The sequence below is a fragment of the Mesocricetus auratus genome, unplaced genomic scaffold (assembly GCF_017639785.1).
Source record: "Mesocricetus auratus isolate SY011 unplaced genomic scaffold, BCM_Maur_2.0 Super-Scaffold_15014, whole genome shotgun sequence".
NCBI lineage: Eukaryota > Metazoa > Chordata > Mammalia > Rodentia > Cricetidae > Mesocricetus > Mesocricetus auratus.
Window position 1 is genome coordinate 37571285 of NW_024429186.1, and position 19431 is coordinate 37590715.

The following is a 19431-nucleotide window of genomic DNA, read 5'->3' on the forward strand; positions in this document are numbered from 1 at the left end:
TATGATGGTTTGGGGTTTTTTGTTGTTGTTATTGTTTTAGTTTGGTTGCTATGGTCTGGTTTTTTGAGACAGGGTTTCTCTGTGTAGCCCTGGCTGTCCTGAAACTCACTCTGTAGACCAGGCTGGCCTTGAACTCACAGAGATCCACTGCCTCTGACTCCCAAATGCTGGGATTAAAGTCATTCGCCACCACTGCCTGGCCCAAAGTATGAGCTCTAGAACCATATTTATATGTATACATGTAGCACATGTATGATTTCTTCTCCCAAACTTCTGCTTGGCTTTACAAATGAAAGGCTGCATGGTGGCTCACATAATTTGTATGTATTACTTATGATACGAAGACCCAAACAAATGAAAATTATAGTTTTAAGCAAATTTTATCTCAGGTTAAGAGTTGCCTTGTCTAAATGGGACATAGCTGAAACTGAAAAGCCTAGAAGGGTGTGGTAACCCACACCTGTAACCCCAGCACTAAGGCAAAGCAGGAAGGTCTTCAGGGAAGACAGCTAAAGCTGAACAGCAAGACTGTCTGAAAACAGAAAAAAAAAAAAGCCTAACAATACTCAGTGTTCCTTAGACCGTGGAACAAGTTCAGCCTTCCCACGGGCAGCAGAGTGGGGTGGAACTTAATATGCCTTTCTGTGTTGTCCATCACGCAACACAAACCTGGTCAATCTCCCTGCAGATGTCCTGATCACAATGCCCAGGACAGAAAGCTCTTTTAAAGTTTTCTCAAGGGCATTTCCACTAATGATTGACCTCTGCTAACAGAAAGCAAACCAAAACAGCACTAAACACAGTAACATGAACAAAGCCTAAGAGTTAATTTACAAAATCTACAAGATACGCTACCACTGCAAAGAAAGTTCACAAAAATAGACCCAGGCAACTCGGTGAGTTGTACTGTTTAATAGTAATCTCAGCATGACAGATGCAATAGAAAACATCCAGAATGAGTAAACAAGAGAAAGAATAAAGAAAGTGGTGATGGGAACTGTCAAAAACACGTCAATGTGCCCCAGTGTCACGTTATAAAGAAGACGTAAGAAGGCAGAGTAACTTATGAAACCAGCGTTATCTGCTATAGCAATCAAACTTCAAAGGGTTGCCTGCTTACTAGTCTTCTCTAAGTTTATTACTCGATATTGTGAAGTCATGACCTTAGAGAGAAGGAAAAGGGGACACTTACCGGCAGTGAAAATTCCTCAGCCAGGTACTTCAGTAAGGACGCTTGTTTGGCCAAGAACTTGTTCCTTTCTTTGATGTTGCCCTGAAGCTGAGGATCGAACTCCTTTCTGACCACAGAAGCAATGGAGTCAACAATCACAAGCTTAACTCCTTTGGAAATAATCTCTTCTTCCAAAGATTCAAGCCTAAGAAAGTAGAATTTGTAAAATGGTGAACAAATTTAAGACATAATTTTATTTATGTGTCTTTTCAGAAGATGGAAGAACATTGTATTAGGGTTTGAGAGAAAAGTTAACCACAGGATGGGCAAGCTGTAAATCCTGGTAGCTTCTGAGAGGAGGGAGCTAGGGGAGAAGAGACAGCATCATTCCCTTTGGGTTAGGGTCAGTAATATAGGTCACAAGGATCTGTGAGGAGAAGGGAGGGTCAGAGAAAACAATGAGAAAGCCCAGAGTTTGAGAACAAACATGACTGGGATTTCCATTGGTACCCAGTAAAGAGATAGAAAGTGGGAAGACGGAAAGTCATGCTTTTGGAGTTAGAATTCTGAAAATTGGGCAGATTTAACAATGAAGATCTGTAAGTAACTGCTGAGACATAAGTTTTTAAAGCAGAGTTAAGGGCCGGGTGGTGGTGGCGCACGCCTTTAAACCCAGCACTCGGGAGGCAGAGACAGGCAGATCTCTATGAGTTCGAGGCCGGGCTGCACTGACAGCCTCCAAAACAATACAGAGAAACCCTGTCCTAGTAAAACCAAAAAAAAAAAAAAAAAAAAAAAAAAAAAGCAGAGTTAAGGGGCTGGAGAGATGGCTCAATGGTTAAGAATACTTGCTCTTGTAGAGGACCGGGTTTGGTTGCCAGCACCCACATGGTGGTTCACAGGCATCTGTAACTCTAGTTCTAGTGGATACCACCCCATCTTCCAACCTCCAAGAGCATCAGGCATGCAAGTGGTATACAAACATGTAGGCAAACACTCATATGCATAATATAAAATAAATAAATCTAAAACAACAATAATACTGTGGTGTTAAAAATATTAATCGGCTTTAAAACAGTAAGCCAGGTCTGGTGGCACAGATCTGTAGTCTCACTACTCAGGAAGTTGAAGAAAGAAGTTTGCATCTAAAGGCTACTGGGCTACAGTGGGAGTACAAAGCCATAATGGGTAATTTGGCATGACCCTGTCTCAAAATAAAAAATTTTAAAAGAGCTAGGATGCAGCTCTTTGATAGAGCACTTGCCTGAAACACACTGGGCCCTAGGTTCAATCCTAGAAGCGCGCACGGCGAGCACTCTCTCTCTCTCTCTCTCTCTCTCTCTCTCTCTCTCTCTCTCTCTCTCTCTCTCTCTCTCTCTCTCTGTCTTTCTCCTAAGTTGCAGTGGTGACTATAATTTTCAGCACATATAACTTAGTTCAGCCCAGCACTCCTATCATATTGCATTCTTCTGGAAACAGAGACAATATTTTCATGTTGTCCTACAAGACTACAAAACCTGTAATCTTAAAGTAAAACTACTGTGGTAGCCTGTCACCAGAACGGCTGCCCCTTGTTCCCATCTCCTGGTATGTCACATCTTCATATGAATATGTCCTCTCTGTGTGTATATGCCCTCCCACGTGGTGCAATAGTTGGTCTGAGTGACAAAAGCTTTTGACAACAATGGTACTCTTGTTCTAGACAGTAGGCACAAAGACTACAACCTTCACATGTAAGAAATAAGGAGTGAGGTTGGAAACAGGTGCCAACTGCTGCCCTGGCCAACAGCAGAGCAAGAAACCCAGCAAAGCCACACCCGTTGCCCAGCCCCCAGAAAATAGATATTTGCTGTTTTAAGCTGCTACACTTTGAGGTATTTTGGTAACAAAACAACACATAATTAATGAACCACTTAGATGATAAAATATTCATTTAAATGGTTTTCCACTTTAAAGAAATATTTCAAAAAACTACAACAAATAAAGAGTACAGAAATATTTATTTCCCTAATTATATTTCATAGGAATTTTTTTACTTAGAAGCTGAAAATATGGAGGAGGAGGAGGAGACGACGACGACGAAGAAGAAGAAGAAGAAGAAGAAGAAGAAGAAGAAGAAGAAGAAGAAGAAGAAGAAGAAGAAGAAGAAGAAGAAGAAGAAGAAGAAGAAGAAACCCTCAAACCATCATAAAACGTCAAAATCTGAAATTGCCTACCTTTGCAGAACTGCCTCACAGCTGAGTTCCCGGTGAAGATGAACTTTACTGCTCATCAGAAGCAGTTTTTCTTCAGTGTTAAAATAGAGTGGAAAACGGCATTCTGCAATCTCGACCAGTCTGTGGAGAAAACGGAGAATACAAGAGAAAACAGTGAATACTGAAAGTCACACTGTTGAGTTTCCAACACATGCTACCTGGGAAATCCCTAAGATTTTTCCATTGTCAGGTGCAGGCCAAAGGTTGGAAACACAAGCCTGGAATGCACCAAGCGTCCCCTGTCCCCCATGTGAATTAGCAGAGGGCAGCTGTCAGAACAGACCCTAGCAAGGCTTCTGGGTCTCACCAAACTTCCAACAAGCAACAATGTCTTCAAGATTTCATTTTCTGGAAATAATATGTTTACAAGTAACATTTTTGTCTAGCAACTATTTTAACATACTTGAAATTAGAAAAAGTTTTCAGTTGCTTGAATGAACAAAATCTATTTCAATTAACATAGTATGTTTTCCTAGTGATAACTTATATCTAAGTTGGCATGTCTCATTCCAGGAAAAAAATATGCTTTCTCAAATTAAAATTTAGTGCTATCTAGTAGTTCCTTGGTAAACACAAACGTATTGTTTAAACAAGTGGTTGCTACCCAGTTACTACTTAGTAAACAAAAAGTTATTTTCTAAATACCGAATTCATACCCTGAGTATAAATCTCATAATATATGGCAGGTCAAGTGAAGAGTGACATATAAAAACAAAAATGGCATCATTATTTAACAGAATGAAACATAAAGGGCATTACTAAAAGTTACGAATGTATAAAATTTAAAAGTGAAAAAAACTCTTGAGCATAACTGTATCCCATTTAAAATGGCATTTGTCAGTCCTATTTGGTCATTCTGGGGACCTGGAACAGAAATTGTAAACACTAGGCTATCCCATATTCTATGTTCAAGTTAGAGACACAGAAGTGAGGAAAGCAGACAGAGGCACAGGGACTAAAGGGAGGACAGGAAGTGAGGAAAGCTAAGACAGCTGCACAGGGACTAAAGGGAGGGGACAGGAAGTGAGGAAAGCTAAGACAGCTGCACAGGGACTAAAGGGAGGGGACAGGAAGTGAGGAAAGCAAAGACAGCTGCACAGGAACTAAAGGGAAGAGGACAGGAAGTGAGGAAAGCTAAGACAACTACACAGGGACTAAAGGGAGGACAGGAAGTGAGGAAAGCTAAGACAGCTGCACAGGGACTAAAGGGAGGGGACAGGAAGTGAGGAAAGCAAAGACAGCTGCACAGGGACTAAAGGGAAGAGGACAGAAAGTGAGGAAAGCTAAGACAACTACACAGGGACTAAAGGGAGGACAGGAAGTGAGGAAAGCTAAGACAGCTGCACAGGGACTAAAAGGAGGACAGGAAGTGAGGAAAGCTAAGACAGCTGCACAGGGACTAAAGGGAGGGGACAGGAAGTGAGGAAAGCTAAGACAGCTGCACAGGGACTAAAGGGAGGGGACAGGAAGTGAGGAAAGCTAAGACAGCTGCACAGGGACTAAAGGGAGGACAGGAAGTGAGGAAAGCAAAAAAGAAATGATGTGCCATTGGTCATAGAAGATGGACAAGCTGGGAAGTTTGTTAGAAACATGATGATGCAACTATGCAGTAAGTTCAGCACTCAGTCAGTGTATGGACAGGAGTTACTGTTGTTCACATTTGCCGTGCTGAAGAACTATACTGAACAGTCAGCAACATACCATCCTATATGAAATTTTCTACAGGTCTCTCCAGACAATTTTTATTTTAGGAAACATTTTTAAAAATATAAATCAAAGCTAAGTATAAATGAAGTTTTCTACATTCCAGTAGTCTCCTATGACAATCTTCTTTACAAGACCTTGTTTTTCAGGACAAACAACAGAAAAACCTCTTTTCCTCCAATAATCATCCTTGAAAACAGTGCCACCTACTGGATATCTTTTAATTAATAAAAAAAAGCATTCCTTTGAAAAGATTCATTTAAAATTCATTCATTCAGCCAGGCATGGTGAAACACACCTTTAGTCCCAGCACTTGGGAGGCAGAGGCAGATGGATCTCTGTGCATTTAAGCCAGCCTGGTCTACAGAATGAGTTCCAGGTCAGCTAGGGATACACAGAGAAACCCTGTCTCAAAAAAATAAATAAATAAATAAAAATAAAAAAAGAAAAGAAAATCCATTCATTCAGGATTTACTGAGGACCTACACAATGTGCCAGACACTATTATAAGTACTGAACATATGGCATTACAACATCCCCCAAAAAAGGAAATGAGTAACATCAGGGAAAAAGACAGTTACATTCTCCATGTGCTGGCTAGATTTATGTCAACTTGACAAACCATAGTCATCTAAGAGGAGGAAACCTTGACTGAGAAAATGCCTCCATATGACTGGGCTGTAGGCCAGCCTGTAGAGCATTTTCTTAGTGGCTGATGGGGGAGGGCCCATTGTGGGTAGGGCCATTCCGGCCTGGGCTGGTGGTCCTAGGTTCCATAAGAAAGCAGGCTGAGAAAACTATGGCAAGTCAGTAAGCAGCATTCCCCCATGGCTTCTGCATCAGCTCCAGTCTCCAGGTCTCTGCTCTGTTTGAGTTCCTGTCCTGATAATGAACAGTGATGTGGAAACGTAAGCCCAATAAACCCTTCCCTCCTCAAGTTGCTTTTTGGTCATGTGTTTTATCTAAGACACTCGAGAAGGAGAGAAAAACAAACATCAGAGGCCAGCTACAGTGCTCTAGAGAACACTGAAGTACAATGAGGCAGCAGAAAGGTGAAGCAAGTGGTGTTTCATGCAGAGTTGACCAGGCATTTGAGCAAAGGCTTAAAGATGAGAAAGTGAACAATGCGCTGTCTGGAAGGACAGGGAGCTGCAGCAGGTAAGATCCCTCGCATCACTGCACAGTGAAAAGGATAATGCAGCTGGAACACAGGGAGCGGGAAAGAGCAAAAGGGGAAAGTCAGAGAGCTAGCCATAGATCAGGGTCCCCTCAGATCCTCAGATCCATGGTCATCTGTTTGGAGTTTATTAAGAAAAACGAGAAGTCTGGGAGCAAAACTGACAAGATCAGGTTTCCTTTTTTAACAGCCCATTACCTTACCCATTCAGCCACCACATCGCACATAGGTTTCCTTAAAAATAAAAAATAAAAAGGCTGCTCTGGGGGATGTCTTAATGCTAGAAAGCACTTGCTGCTCTTTCAGAAGACGAAATTCATTTCCCAGTACCCACATGGTGGCCCAAAACTACGCTTAACCCCAGATCTTGGGGGTCTGCCACTCTCTTCTGGCTTCTGTGGCATCGGGCACACGTTGCTCCTACATACATGCAGGCAAAACATTCATACACATAAGATACAAAATAATAAATCTCTCTTTTTTTTAAAGTGTGCTCTAGAGTCCGGGAAGATGGCTCTGCAGGCAGGAGTGCCTCTATACAAGCATGAGAACCTGAGTTCAAATCCCAACTATGGAAGCAGAGACTGAAGGATGACTGAGGCTTGATGGCTGCTAGCATCCTCTCTCACTCACACACACACACACACACACACACACACACACACACTCACACGCACGCACGCGCACATACACACACACACACGCATGCACACACGTGTCATGCATTGGCTCTAGATGTCAAATGGAGAAAGCTATAGAAAGGGCAAGGGTGAAAACAGGATGAGCAAATACTGAAATCCATACAAGAAATGATGGTGACCTGACCTAGGGAAGTAATACTCAGATAATTAGATGTCCCTGGATTTAAAGCATAATTCAAAGGGGGAGCAGGAAGAATTGGATCAATTAGATGAATATATAGAAGAATGGAGATTCAGTCAGGATTTTCTTTATTGGTTTTCTTCCTGTGTTCGATTTTTTATGGGGGAATCCAGAATTCATCTTCAGATATATCAAGTTATATGTAAACATAACTATAACATGCTATTATATCAAGCAGCAAATGTATATGAATCTGGGGATTGTAGGAAACCTCAGAACATGAACCCGCGAGCCTTCTGCCAATCAAGAAACTTGCTAAAATCATGACACTGGATATCAGAGATTCAGGACCAATGGAGGAGGAACAAGATCCCAAATCTGTGGATCCAGCAACACAGATTAAAGAAGTAGTCAGAAGATAGGAATCAAATCAAGAGAGACTGACTGCTGCTAGGAAGCCAACTAAAGGGAACAGCTGTTCAAGGGGACAATCACCAGCAATCAGCAGTGCTACACTACTGAACACATGGTGGGTCCATGACGGGGCTGCAAAGGTCCCACTTCCTAGTGACATCACAGCCAACATACTGTCAACAGACAATGCACTATTCACAGGCTTATAGTAATGTTGGTGTACACAAACTTACTATGTTACCAGTCATGTAAAAGCACAGTATACACAATTATGCACAATATATAACACTTGGTGATGACAGCGGATTGTTGTTACTGGTTGTGCTTACTCTGCCAGCAATTGATATTACAGCATTTTTAAGTTCTGTAAAGCACAATGCAGTGGCTTTGCATTGTTTCTGCTCACCATGGCTCCTGACTGTATACAGAAGTCATATCCATGATAAACAAATGTGAGTAACTACCCTCTAATGGAATCACAGGAAAAACTGTCTCATGATACAGTTCTCAGACCATACCATCACCATTAAGCAACACATGGCTGTATTTCAAATACTACTGAGTTAAATAAAGTTTTGAAAAATCAATTTCAATATAGGGCAAGGAGATAAAGCCAGTATGGAATGAATTCAAGATAAAATAATGGGGAGATTTTTACTTCTGGACACAAAAGACTAACTGGCTTGGGAATTGCCCTGATAGCATCAACAACTAGAAAAGCAGACAAAATATCTGAAATAACAGTTTCACACACTGAACAATAGTTAAAAACTGTGGCCCTCATGAGAAAGGAAACTAATAAAGGAACCTGAAGTGTGTCCCAGGCTCACACCAGAGGCACTTTCCATTCTACAAAACAAAAAAGGGAAGCCAAAATGAGTCTGGTGGACCCTGAGTGGAGAAGATGAGATCAGAGTTTGGGAAGGCCAAGCTGGTAGACTCAAGTACAGAAAAGCAGAGGTGTGAGGTCTGGCGGGGCCCTGTGGATGGGTACACTCCAGAACTAATACGCATAATGCATGGAAGGAAACTACTCAGGAGGGACCAGGAGACAACATAGAGACTAAACACTTCCCAGAACTCACACAGAATGAGAACTGTGCAAGTTCCCACGTCAACAAGGAGTGCAGAGATCTCATTATACCCTAGGCAACCTATGGAGTCCTCAGAAGGCTTCACAGTACAGAGGCTTACTCAGTCTCAAAGACCACATGAGAACCGCTGTAACAAATGTGAAGGGCCAGCTTTAACATGAGCAAAATAATCTTACTATATTCTAAAACAAAAAGCTAATGCTTTAAAGCTGCATATGTAGTTTCAGCATCTAACATAACAATGTCTAACAACCGATTCATAAATTACTTAGAAAAGGGCTGGAGAGATGGCTCAGCAGTTAAGAGCTCTGACTGCTCTTCCAAAGGACTCTGTTTCAGCCCAGTCCCCACATTCTGGCTCACATTCACACAAATAAAATACAAAATAATAAATCTCTTTTTTTTTAAGTCTTCTCTAGAGTTGAAACCAAAGGACTCAGTTTCAACCCAGCCCCCACATGAAAGATCACAGCCTTCTGTAACTTCCAACACTCTCTTCAGGCCTCTGTGGGCACCATGGACTGTCGTACAGATACACACATGTAGGTGAGCACTCGAGCATAGAAACTTTTTAAATGTTTAATTACTAAACTTGTGAATCACTAACAAAATACCACAAATTATACAGATGATTGCATTATTAAAACCCTCAGAAACAGCTATTTGTAATCTTATAAATTTAAATAGATAGAGGTTGTCAAACACTATGTACTGTAGACCCAAACCAGAAAATAATCTGCTTTTGTTAATAAAGTCTTATTTGAACACCTATTTGTTCACTTCCTATAACAGCTGCTTTTGCACTATAACAGCAAAACTAAAAAGAGCTACAAAAGACTAAGAGCTGGGGCACCTCAAGGCTTTAATCCCAGCACTATAAAGAGAGAAGGAGACAACCTGAGCTATACAACAAGACTGTGTCAAAAACAAAAAGAAGAGCTGGGGTGGCAACTCAATTGGTAAATGTTTGCATTGCAAGCATGAGGTCCTGGGTTTGACCCTCCTAACTCATGTAAAAAAGCCAGGAGTGAAAGCACAGGCTTATCATCTCAGAGTTGGGGAGGCAGGGACAGGCAGATCCCTGGAGCTTCCCAAAGAGTCAACCTAGACCAGTGAGAGACCTAATCTCAACAACAACAACAAAAAAAAATGGGGATGGTACAGTGATTAAGAACATTTACTGTTCTTCCACGGGACCCAAGTTCCATTCCAGCACCCCCATGGAAGTTCACAACCATCTGTAACTCTAGTTCCAAGGGATCCAGTACCCTCTTCTGACCTTATAAGGCACCAAGCACACAAGTGATAGACACGCATTTAGGCAAACACCCATAAATGTAATTTTTTAAAGGAGGTAGATAGCACCCAAGGAATGGCAACCAAGGTTGTTTGTCCTCTGGGGTCCACATGCACATAAACTCACACACACACACACACACACACACACACACAAACTAGTACAGGTACTCATATACATATACATGCAACTGCATGAATATACTCTTGACAGAATCAAGAACTAAAAAAAAACTATAAAACAGCTATAAAGAATGCCTACAAAGATAATATTGTTACTGAGATACATCTAAAACAAAAATGTTCAAACTACTAATGAACCATACTTAAGGCAAAGCGTATGTGACTTTTGGGTTTAACCTCATCAACCCTCCCCAGACATAAACCTGAATAATGTACTATCAACCACCTCACTATTTCACATTTAAAATGAATTCCTTAAGATAAGAGAAATAAGCAAACAGCTCTTTCCTTTGACTTAGTTTTTAAACTGAGTTCATCTTTGGCCCTGGTTATAAATGACATACTTTGAGCAATGTAACTCCACAAGCCACAAATCATACAAACAGCTATTGTTAAGACACTTAGGGGTTTCTCCCTGCCCTCTCAAGTCTAAAGAATGCATTATCTCCTTGCCCTAAGGAATTCCAACACTGCTACATGCTGACTCATGGAGAAATTCTTTCTGCAGCTTAAGTCAAGATCCCTTCAGAGCCAGTAAAGGTCCCTCAAAAAGAACTCTTCAGGCTAAAGTCAGCTGTGTCTCCCACTGCTGCTACCAATTCCTTCTTTTCCTACTTGTCATCAATAAACATAGCATAAGGCTTATTCCATTCATATGTACAGAAATTATCATACTTGCCATATTTCCATAGGCTGGAATACAGATCTGGGTCAGTGAATTATTTATTTACCCATTACTGTCAAGGTGTACATAAAACTATGGCATCTAAGACTGCTGTGTTTTAAGTAGATGTCTAATAAGCAAAACAAATTAAAACAGGCATTTTCCTAAATTATCCAAGGAGGGTTTCTACAACTCAGCATCTCTGCACTCTCTCAAATTCCTTTTGAATCTATTCCCAGATCTATCTCTTCTCTAAATCTAGAAACAATCTAAGCTATGGTCAAACACAGCAACTTACTGGCCCAACCCACTTCCAGTTCCTCATGCTATGAGTCTCTCTTTCAATGAAGCATCAGTATAAACAGGTCCTCACAATCATCATGATTGCTAGATAACCTTTGCCCTCATTTTTCCATATTCCCACAGAGAAGTGGTCTAGTGAGAAATCTGTCTAAGAAAACAACAGCAAATAAGATGAGAAAAGCAGGTCCTTTAAATGGGGGCGGGGAGAGGCATGCTGGTGCTCCTCTTTAATTCCAGCTCTCAGAAGGCAAAGGCAGGCAAGTTCAAGGCAAGTCTGAACTACATAGTGAGTTCCAGGATATCCAGGGCTATGTGGAGACACTGCCTCAAAGATAGATGGATGATAGACAGACAGACAGACGATAGATAGATAGATGATAGATAGATAGATAGATAGATAGATAGATAGATAGATAGATAGATAGATAGGATAGACAAAAATTTTGAAAGGATTATTTTACTGATGAAAGGTGTGGCCAGCCCTCTCTCTTCCAAGTAACTTAAGCACAGAATGGATACAGATGCCTAAAATAAACCAGCCTTAGGTCCCTGTCATCACTGAACAGCTGACCCAGATCTTTACATGCAAGAAAGATGAACCCATTTTGTTCAAGCCACAATTCTTTGAGTGTTCAGTTTACTTGCAGCAGAAAGCTTACACAACTCACTGACCAACCTCTCCAGGGTTGAACTGCCTTGCAACAGTACAAATAACACATAAGACAACACTAAAGAGCAGGCTCCAGGCATGATCCACCACAACATACTCCAGAAGGCGGCTATGCCATAGACACTGCAGCTCTGATCCCCTTATCCTCGCAAGATCTCAAAACATATACTAAGTGGAGCAACCTCACCCCACTTAAGAAGCTATATGAAAAAACTAAACAGTATGTTTCCACCTCTATTCTCACATGAGCTTCTTGTGAATTATGTGACATGAATTAACATAAATATAAAGGGTCTAAAGTTATACCTGTTTTCTACTCTGCCTCTGATATAAATAACACTATTATTATTACAATAATTATAACAAAGGCAGAAAAAGATAGAGAAATAAGTAAATATTAAAAATCCAAAATATACTTAAGGACATATGCAAAGAAAAGAAATGAAACCAAACATCTTCACAATACAGATATACACGAGAGTGCCTCCTATTGCAACACTGCTACTTGTTACTTTCTCCCTCTTAAAGGGAAGAAGAAGAGGAATCTCAGAAAACTTATAGGGCCCAAAAGGCTACACAAACCCATACTGTGAAATTTCCTTGTGTGTCAGTTATCGTTCCTGTCGCTGATACCTGACAAAAGCAACTCAAGGAGAAGGGGTTTTGGGGGGGCACAGTTCAGGGCACAGTCCACCACAGCAGAGAAGTCCTCAGCTGGCCCCATCCCACCCACAGTCAGGTGTTGTGGGAGATTTGTTTACACTGTGTGAAGATGTGTCACTGTGGTTGGTTTAATAAAAAGCTGAATGGCCAATAGCTAGGCAGGAGAGAATAGGCGGGACTTCCAGGAAGAGGGAGAAACTCAGGATTAGATCTGGTACAGCAGGAGACATTAAGAAAGTCAGACGTACAGAGGTAAAAAGCCACATTACAGAACATAGATTAGTATAAAAATGGGTTAAGTTATAAGAGCTAGTTGGAAACAAGCCTAAGCTAAGGCCAAGCTTTCATAATTAATAAGTCTCCATGTCATTATTTGGGGCTGATGGTCCTGACAAGAAACTCTGACTACAGTGAGGAAGCAGAGAACGATAAACATTCACCACAGGTAGCTTTCTCCTTTTTATTAAGTCCAGGACACAGGAGTACCACACTCCATTAAGGTGGGTTTTCCCTAATCAAGACCATCCTTTGCAAGCCCACCCAGAGGCTAACCAAACCTACATAATCCCCCATAGGTACACATGGAAGCTTGTCTTCTAGGCAATCCCAGGTCCTGTCAGGCTAACGACCCATGTTAAATAACATATCTCATCAGAGCCACTTCCATCTGCTACTATGTAGGGAGAAGTAAAGCAGTGAATTGTTCATAGTGCTGTAATGACAAAGACTCCAAAAGCAGTACCTACAGTGTATCTTGACTAAGATAAGAACTGATCTCTGTATGCATAATCTACCTGGGTGACTGTCCATTCACCAACATTTTATTTCCTTCTAGAAACAACGTATAAAGCAGCTTACCTTTTTCTCTTTAGTCTTCCCTTTTTCCCATTTTCTATATGACCGCCCTCCCTGTTTCTTCACCTTGTTTCTTCTAAGCCTTCTAAAAAACAGTAACCCCACTTAAGCCAATAAGAAAGGGATAGAAGAGGAAGAAATAATCTGCTTCCTGTATCAATTTCAAAAAAAAACTTTAAAAACAGTATCTAGCACTCTTTGCTCTTAAAAATTAAATGTTAACCTATTTGTAAATGTCCCATGGTATATAGCAGCTGTAAAAGCAAAGCATTATAATGGAAAAATAAAGCAACCTACCTTTCAGCAGTAAATGCAGACTCTGTGTCAACATACACAACAGTCCCTTCTAATCCTCCCATGTTGGTGGGCAATGTAGCTAAAACACTCATCATCATACAAAACTGAGTTTTTCCACAACCTGGTGGACCTGTAATCTAAAAAACAAAGTGCATATTAAATGTTGTTATACACTGTAAGCTAGCCAAAGAAAATTATTTTATGATCTGCTGAAAACAATTCAATGAGCCTGGATTCTGGGAAAGAATTAAGCCCTGCTTCCCTAAGACACCCACTGTATGCAACAAACTTTCCCCTCATTGGAGTATCCTTGGGATGTACATCCTTGGGAGCAATGTGAAAATGCTCAATTATCTTCTGCTGTTTGTTACCAGATGTGAAGTTATAATTAAGAAAGACTAGAAGATGCACCCACTCAAGGTATATACTAGTGTTGACAAATGGCTTGTGAAAATACTACTGAAGACTGATTTATTGGTGGGGTCTTTTAATTTTCTAGGCAGTACATGGCACAGCTACTTATCATTCAAGAGGGCTAATAGATATGACACTTATCTGTCCTTTCTATTTTTTTTTGAAAGAGAGTCTCACTGCATAGCTCTGGCTGGCCCAAAACTTGCTATGGAGTCCACGATGGCCTAGAACTCACAGAAATCTATCTGCCTCCACCTGAGTGCTGAGAAAAGTAATGTGCCACCACATCCAGCTGCTTATCTTTTTACAACAGCTCTTTCACAGTATTTGCTCTGAGTTGTGCTTCAATGGATTCCCATGACCAGCCATCCTCTAATCACAGAGTACCACAGAGATTCTGTGTTTTGCAGCAGAGTGCTCTCCCAAAGCCTCACGTCATGCTCTTGGAACTTTGTCCTCAGTTTGAGGTAGCGGAAACTTTAACAGGGGAGGGTTGATGGAAGATAATTAGGTCAGACAGGAGGGCAGGAGGAATCATTGTCCCTCTTATGTAACGTGTTAGTTTATAGGCCCAATCTGTACACAGTATTTTCCTTCTTGCTTCTCTGCCATATTGTGACACAGCCAGGTAAGTTTCACCAACAGGCTAATACCATGTAGTTCAGATCTCCTAGCCACCATATTCTGAGCCAAATGAATCTCTTTACTATATAAAAGTACCCAACCTCCAATATTTTGTTATGGAAAATAGTATAGTAATAGACTCAAAAAAAGTTTTTATAAAATCTAGCAAAAAAAAAATCTACCGTTTGAAATACTCTTGTTCATCTAAAATCAACTTTTGTGTTGTCAGTCACCTAAGAACAAATACAATAGAAAGGTCAAAAGATTTTTATAAGAGATGCCCACACACCCACCCCCTGCACTCAACAATTACCATTTTACTGTATTTACTATGCTATCTTGTGTTCTTGCATATTGTACACAGCCTACAAGTATTATTAATATTACTCATGCCTATTATACAACAGCCCACGTGTATTATTTTTATTACTATTATTATTACTACTACTCTTACATATTGTACACAGCTCACATGTGAAGGTCAAACAGCAAATTTAACCAGTAGATTCTCTCCTTCCTTTCACCATGGTATCTGGGGACTGAACTCAAGTTTTGGCTTGCATGGCAAGCACCTTCTTCTCTTAACCACCTCAATAGGTGCCCTTTAAAACAAAAATTTTAAGCAGGGTCTCACTTTGTAGTCCTGGGTAGCCTAGAACTTACTATGTAGACCAGGCTGACCTTGCACTCACAAAAATCCACCTCCTTCTATCTCCTGAGTGCTGGGATTAAAGGCATGTGCTACACTTAACCAAAAATATTTTTGAATATACTTTAAATGTGTATCATTCTCCCTTTGGTTGATTAAAACTAAACAATCCGTTTTGATCACTGGAACTTCACAGGTCTTTTATCATCACCAAAGTCAACACAGATCAAGTTCTTCATTGCATGTCACAAGAGAAACTCCAGTCGGTAAAAGTTGCATGCTAATTTTGAAACCGAAGAAACATGTGCATGTTAGAGTATGAATGGGTGGGAAAATGGAGGACTAGCTGTCTTTCTACAAGCACTGTTTATTGCCAGGTCTTGGCTATATTCTCTGATTTATTGAAATTAAAACTGCTAAATGCTTGGTGATTTTAGTGGAATGCAATTTAGATGACATATATGAAAATATTCAGTAAAGTATCAGGTATCAAGAAAATGTAGAGTATTAATTTACTATTCCCTCTTCTAAAATATCAACCTAAATAGCTAAAAAGTTAAGTAAGTGTCCTTTTCCCTCACAGGCCTTAGTACAGCCTGGGGAAACACAACATCATGTAAGTAACTTTAAGAAATATCTGGGTTTGTTTGGCTTTTTTGAATTTGAATTAAATTATAATAACTGTATTTTCTTTCTTGCTAGCTCTGTGGGTGTGTGTGTGTGTGTGTGTGTGTGTGTGTGTGTACACCCATATACAATTTTATAGGCTGCCAGGAGTGAAATTTCATTATTTTTCAGGTTTATTTATTGGGGGAAAATATCTCAACATTAATCATCTAAGCTTTAGACAGTTTAGCCCAGAATCCCAGCATCCAAACCACAAGATTTCAAGCTGTGTTTGGTTCCCAGCTTCAACCCAAGGGTGGTTAGAAAGAAAAACCTGCCAAGCCAGAACAGCCAAAGTCATTTGCTTCTTGGAAACTCAGAGTGCATGAAACATTTGCACACAGAAACACCCATAAGATACAGTTGCATTTAGTTAAGCTGACACCTTAACACCTCTCCACAAGAAATGCAAAAACATCTAAAGGAAAATCCTTAATGAAGACCATTCAAATATCAGAAAGATAGCAAAAACTAGTGACTCACTTGAGGAAGAAAAATGCTATTCCCAATAAAAGAAAATATAATTAACTTCAAAAAAGAAAAAAGGAAGAAGAAAGAGAAGGAAGGAAGGAAGGAAGGAAGGAAGGAAGGAAGGAAGGAAGGAAGGAAGGAAGGAAGGAAGGAAGGAAGAAACAAACTCACTTCAACTTGAAGTTCAATTGCACGGAGGAAAAGAAAGGTGGAAGCCTGACCTGCTGGGCCTCACATCTTTCCAAGTTAACTCTGCACATTCAGGACTCATGCAGCATGACAGTGCAATCCACCAAGCCACTACTCGGCAGAAGAAAATTAAGGCTTTTCTGGTCTTGATCTGAAATAAGACAGCTCCTGGAAACTTCCCTTTTCTCTAGTGACCCCTGCATCTAAGAACTTGTCTGTATTTGTTCAAGAATTATGCAAAAATATGACTAGGTCTTCAGACCTACATAACTCATTTTATAACTACCTCTCTCAATCCTAAAACCAAAAATAAAGAGCCAAAAATGTCAGAAAGGCTGCTGCACTCTGTCTTGTGAAGAAAACTGGATCTTAACTTATAGAACATCAGCGTGTGGAAGTTTATATCCAAGACTTTCTCCACCATTATTATATATTAACAACTACTCCTATGCATGTGTGTAGATAGGAGAGGGCCAGAGCAGGAAAAAGCAGGACATGGAAATGATAAACATTCTAAGTTGCATAATAAAAATCAAACAGCATGAAGACAAACAGCCATTCTTTTAACAGCATTTCCTGAACATGCTATGTGAACAGTCCTAAAAAACCATTAGAAATAAGCATATTTCTAAAATAAGGAATGAGAAAAGAAATCAATAGTGCACGCTAAAACTTTGTGGTGCCTTTAAGGAAGTGAATCCGGTAAACAAATCATGCAAGTGTAAGAGATCCCTACCTGAAACCACTCCCTACTTTTCCCACCATGGTTACAAGTGGGCCACCGGAACCCAGCTGTAACTGAACAAGATAAAACTCATCTTCATAGACATGGAGGTCCATAAGCAATAAAAATTAAGACTTGTTGAAGTTGTCATCAGCCAAAGCAATCTACTGATCATGTAAATCTTACACCTTTCTATTGCAGGCCCAGCAGGTATCTGTCAATGAGAAGAAAATATGACTTTTACCCAAGGGAATATGGGGTGTCAAATCAGGACTCTGGTTCCGTTTTGGGAACATCAGAAGAATCTATCCCAAATCAAAACTGACAGAAGAGGGCACTGATTTCAAATCATGAACAAAAGCTTTACAATACCCAGGAAATACAAACACAGTTAAATGTTTAACAGTGCTCACAGGTTGGTTTTCTGGAGGTAGTTTTTGAACCAAAATACAGAGATGTGACCATTGTTTGATGGTCTACAAAGTGAGTTTCAGGACAGTCAGAGCTACACAGAGAAAGCCTGTCTTGGGAAACAATAAATAAATAAATGGAAACTTTATGATACCTTTTTAAATTTTCTTTTATCTATTCTGGGTACATCAAAGTGTGTGTGTAGAGATCAGAGGACAACTTGCAGGAGTCAGCTCTCTGCTTTTACCATATGGGTCCTAAGGATGGAACTGGAGTCAGTAGACTTGGCGGCAAGCACCTTTACCCACTGAGCCATCCTCAGACAATACCTTTAAATACAACTCTAATTCTACCTTCTCACAATAGCATCTATCTTGTGGACGTTTATCAAGGGTAATATTGATCCCAGAGGTGAAACAGTGGCTTATTCTTTTACATCAGCACAGATAGAAACAAAGTACAGAAATAAATACCCAGTGTATCTGTAGCATTTAAATTTCCATGGAGAGTGAAGACAGAAAAGGGCTAGGGAGAAAAAAACATTTAAAGGGCTCTTTAATGGGTGGTAATGAAAAAATGGTTGATAATCATTGACATAACACAAACTTCTAAAGTTTAGGCTTCAAACTTATCTTCACTGTTCCTTTTCAATTATGATAGATTCAGAATTACTTGCTTATATATTCCAGAAGTAAGGAATCCCAGTTCTGTCAGGCAATAAGACAAAGCCCTTGGCTCACTCCTTAGCAGTTCAACAGGACTGCTGTCTCTGAGGCTCCCATCTGCAAGGGCACTCACTGATTGCACTTCCCGTCTTGGTGCTATAACCGATGATGTAACTAACCGTACCCAGATTCAGTGAGTTCACAAAAGTTAAAACTGATGAGAAATACATCTGGGGATTGCAAAGTAAAAGTTAAGGAAGAGCAACTATAAAAATGATGAGAGAATGTTTCCAGATTTATATTTATTTCCTCAATCATTTCCAGACCTTTGGATGAGAAACAAAGATTGCACAATGTAAGCTAGATACCTCCGTCCATACCTGTACTATTTTTCTACTGCCATATCCAATCTCCACAGACTTAGAAGCTTGAAAGAACACTCATTCATTATCTTAGAGTTCTGGAGGTCAGAGTCCTGATGGGCTTGACAGAACTCTGTTCAGTATCTCACAAGGCTAAACTCAAGGTAGCAGCTGCACTGGGCTCCAGTCTGGAAAAACCAGTGTCTACTTCCAAGCTCAGCCAGGCTGTTGACAAAATCTCTGCTGCTCCTCTAGGTCTGAGGTTTCTTTCTTGCTGTCATCTGAGAGTTTGGTTCCAAGCTTATCCTTACTGTCCCTGGCAACCACATGCATTCATACTCATACCCCCACTTCTTCCCCAAACAATCAATACCATCAGTCCATCCCACACTTTGACTCTGACTTCTTCATATCAGTGAGAGAATGATCGCTGCTTTGGAAAGCTCACAGGATAAGATCTTGGTGCATCTGAAAGCCACTGTGCCATATAATAAACCTTAATCATAGCAATGACATCTCATCCTAGTCACAGTCACCAGGGCTGAGAATGCACCTCATTGGGAGGTGTCTTAGTTACTGTTTTATTGCTGTAAAGGGACATCATGACCACAGCAACTCTTCTACAAGAAAGCATTTAATTGGAGGCTGGATTACAGTCTCAGAGGCTTAGTCAATTCTCATGGCAGGG

The 19431-nt window shown here is 40.3% G+C and overlaps 1 protein-coding gene across 5 annotated transcripts in view; it reads right to left on the reverse strand.

Moving 5' to 3' along the window:
* Rad51b (RAD51 paralog B) overlaps positions 1 to 19431 on the reverse strand; it is a 536305-nt gene that overhangs the window by 499076 nt on the left and 17798 nt on the right. For all 5 annotated transcript variants that reach the window (XR_005876241.1, XM_013115333.3, XM_021228781.2 and 2 more), the window contains exons 6-8: positions 13569 to 13705; positions 3388 to 3507; positions 1193 to 1376 (exon numbers count right to left, since the gene is read on the reverse strand). Coding sequence is in view for 4 of the 5 variants with exons in the window: in XM_013115333.3 (XP_012970787.1) it covers positions 1193 to 1376; positions 3388 to 3507; positions 13569 to 13705 (441 nt within the window). In the remaining variant the exon portion in view is untranslated. The remainder of the gene's footprint in view (positions 1 to 1192; positions 1377 to 3387; positions 3508 to 13568; positions 13706 to 19431) is intronic.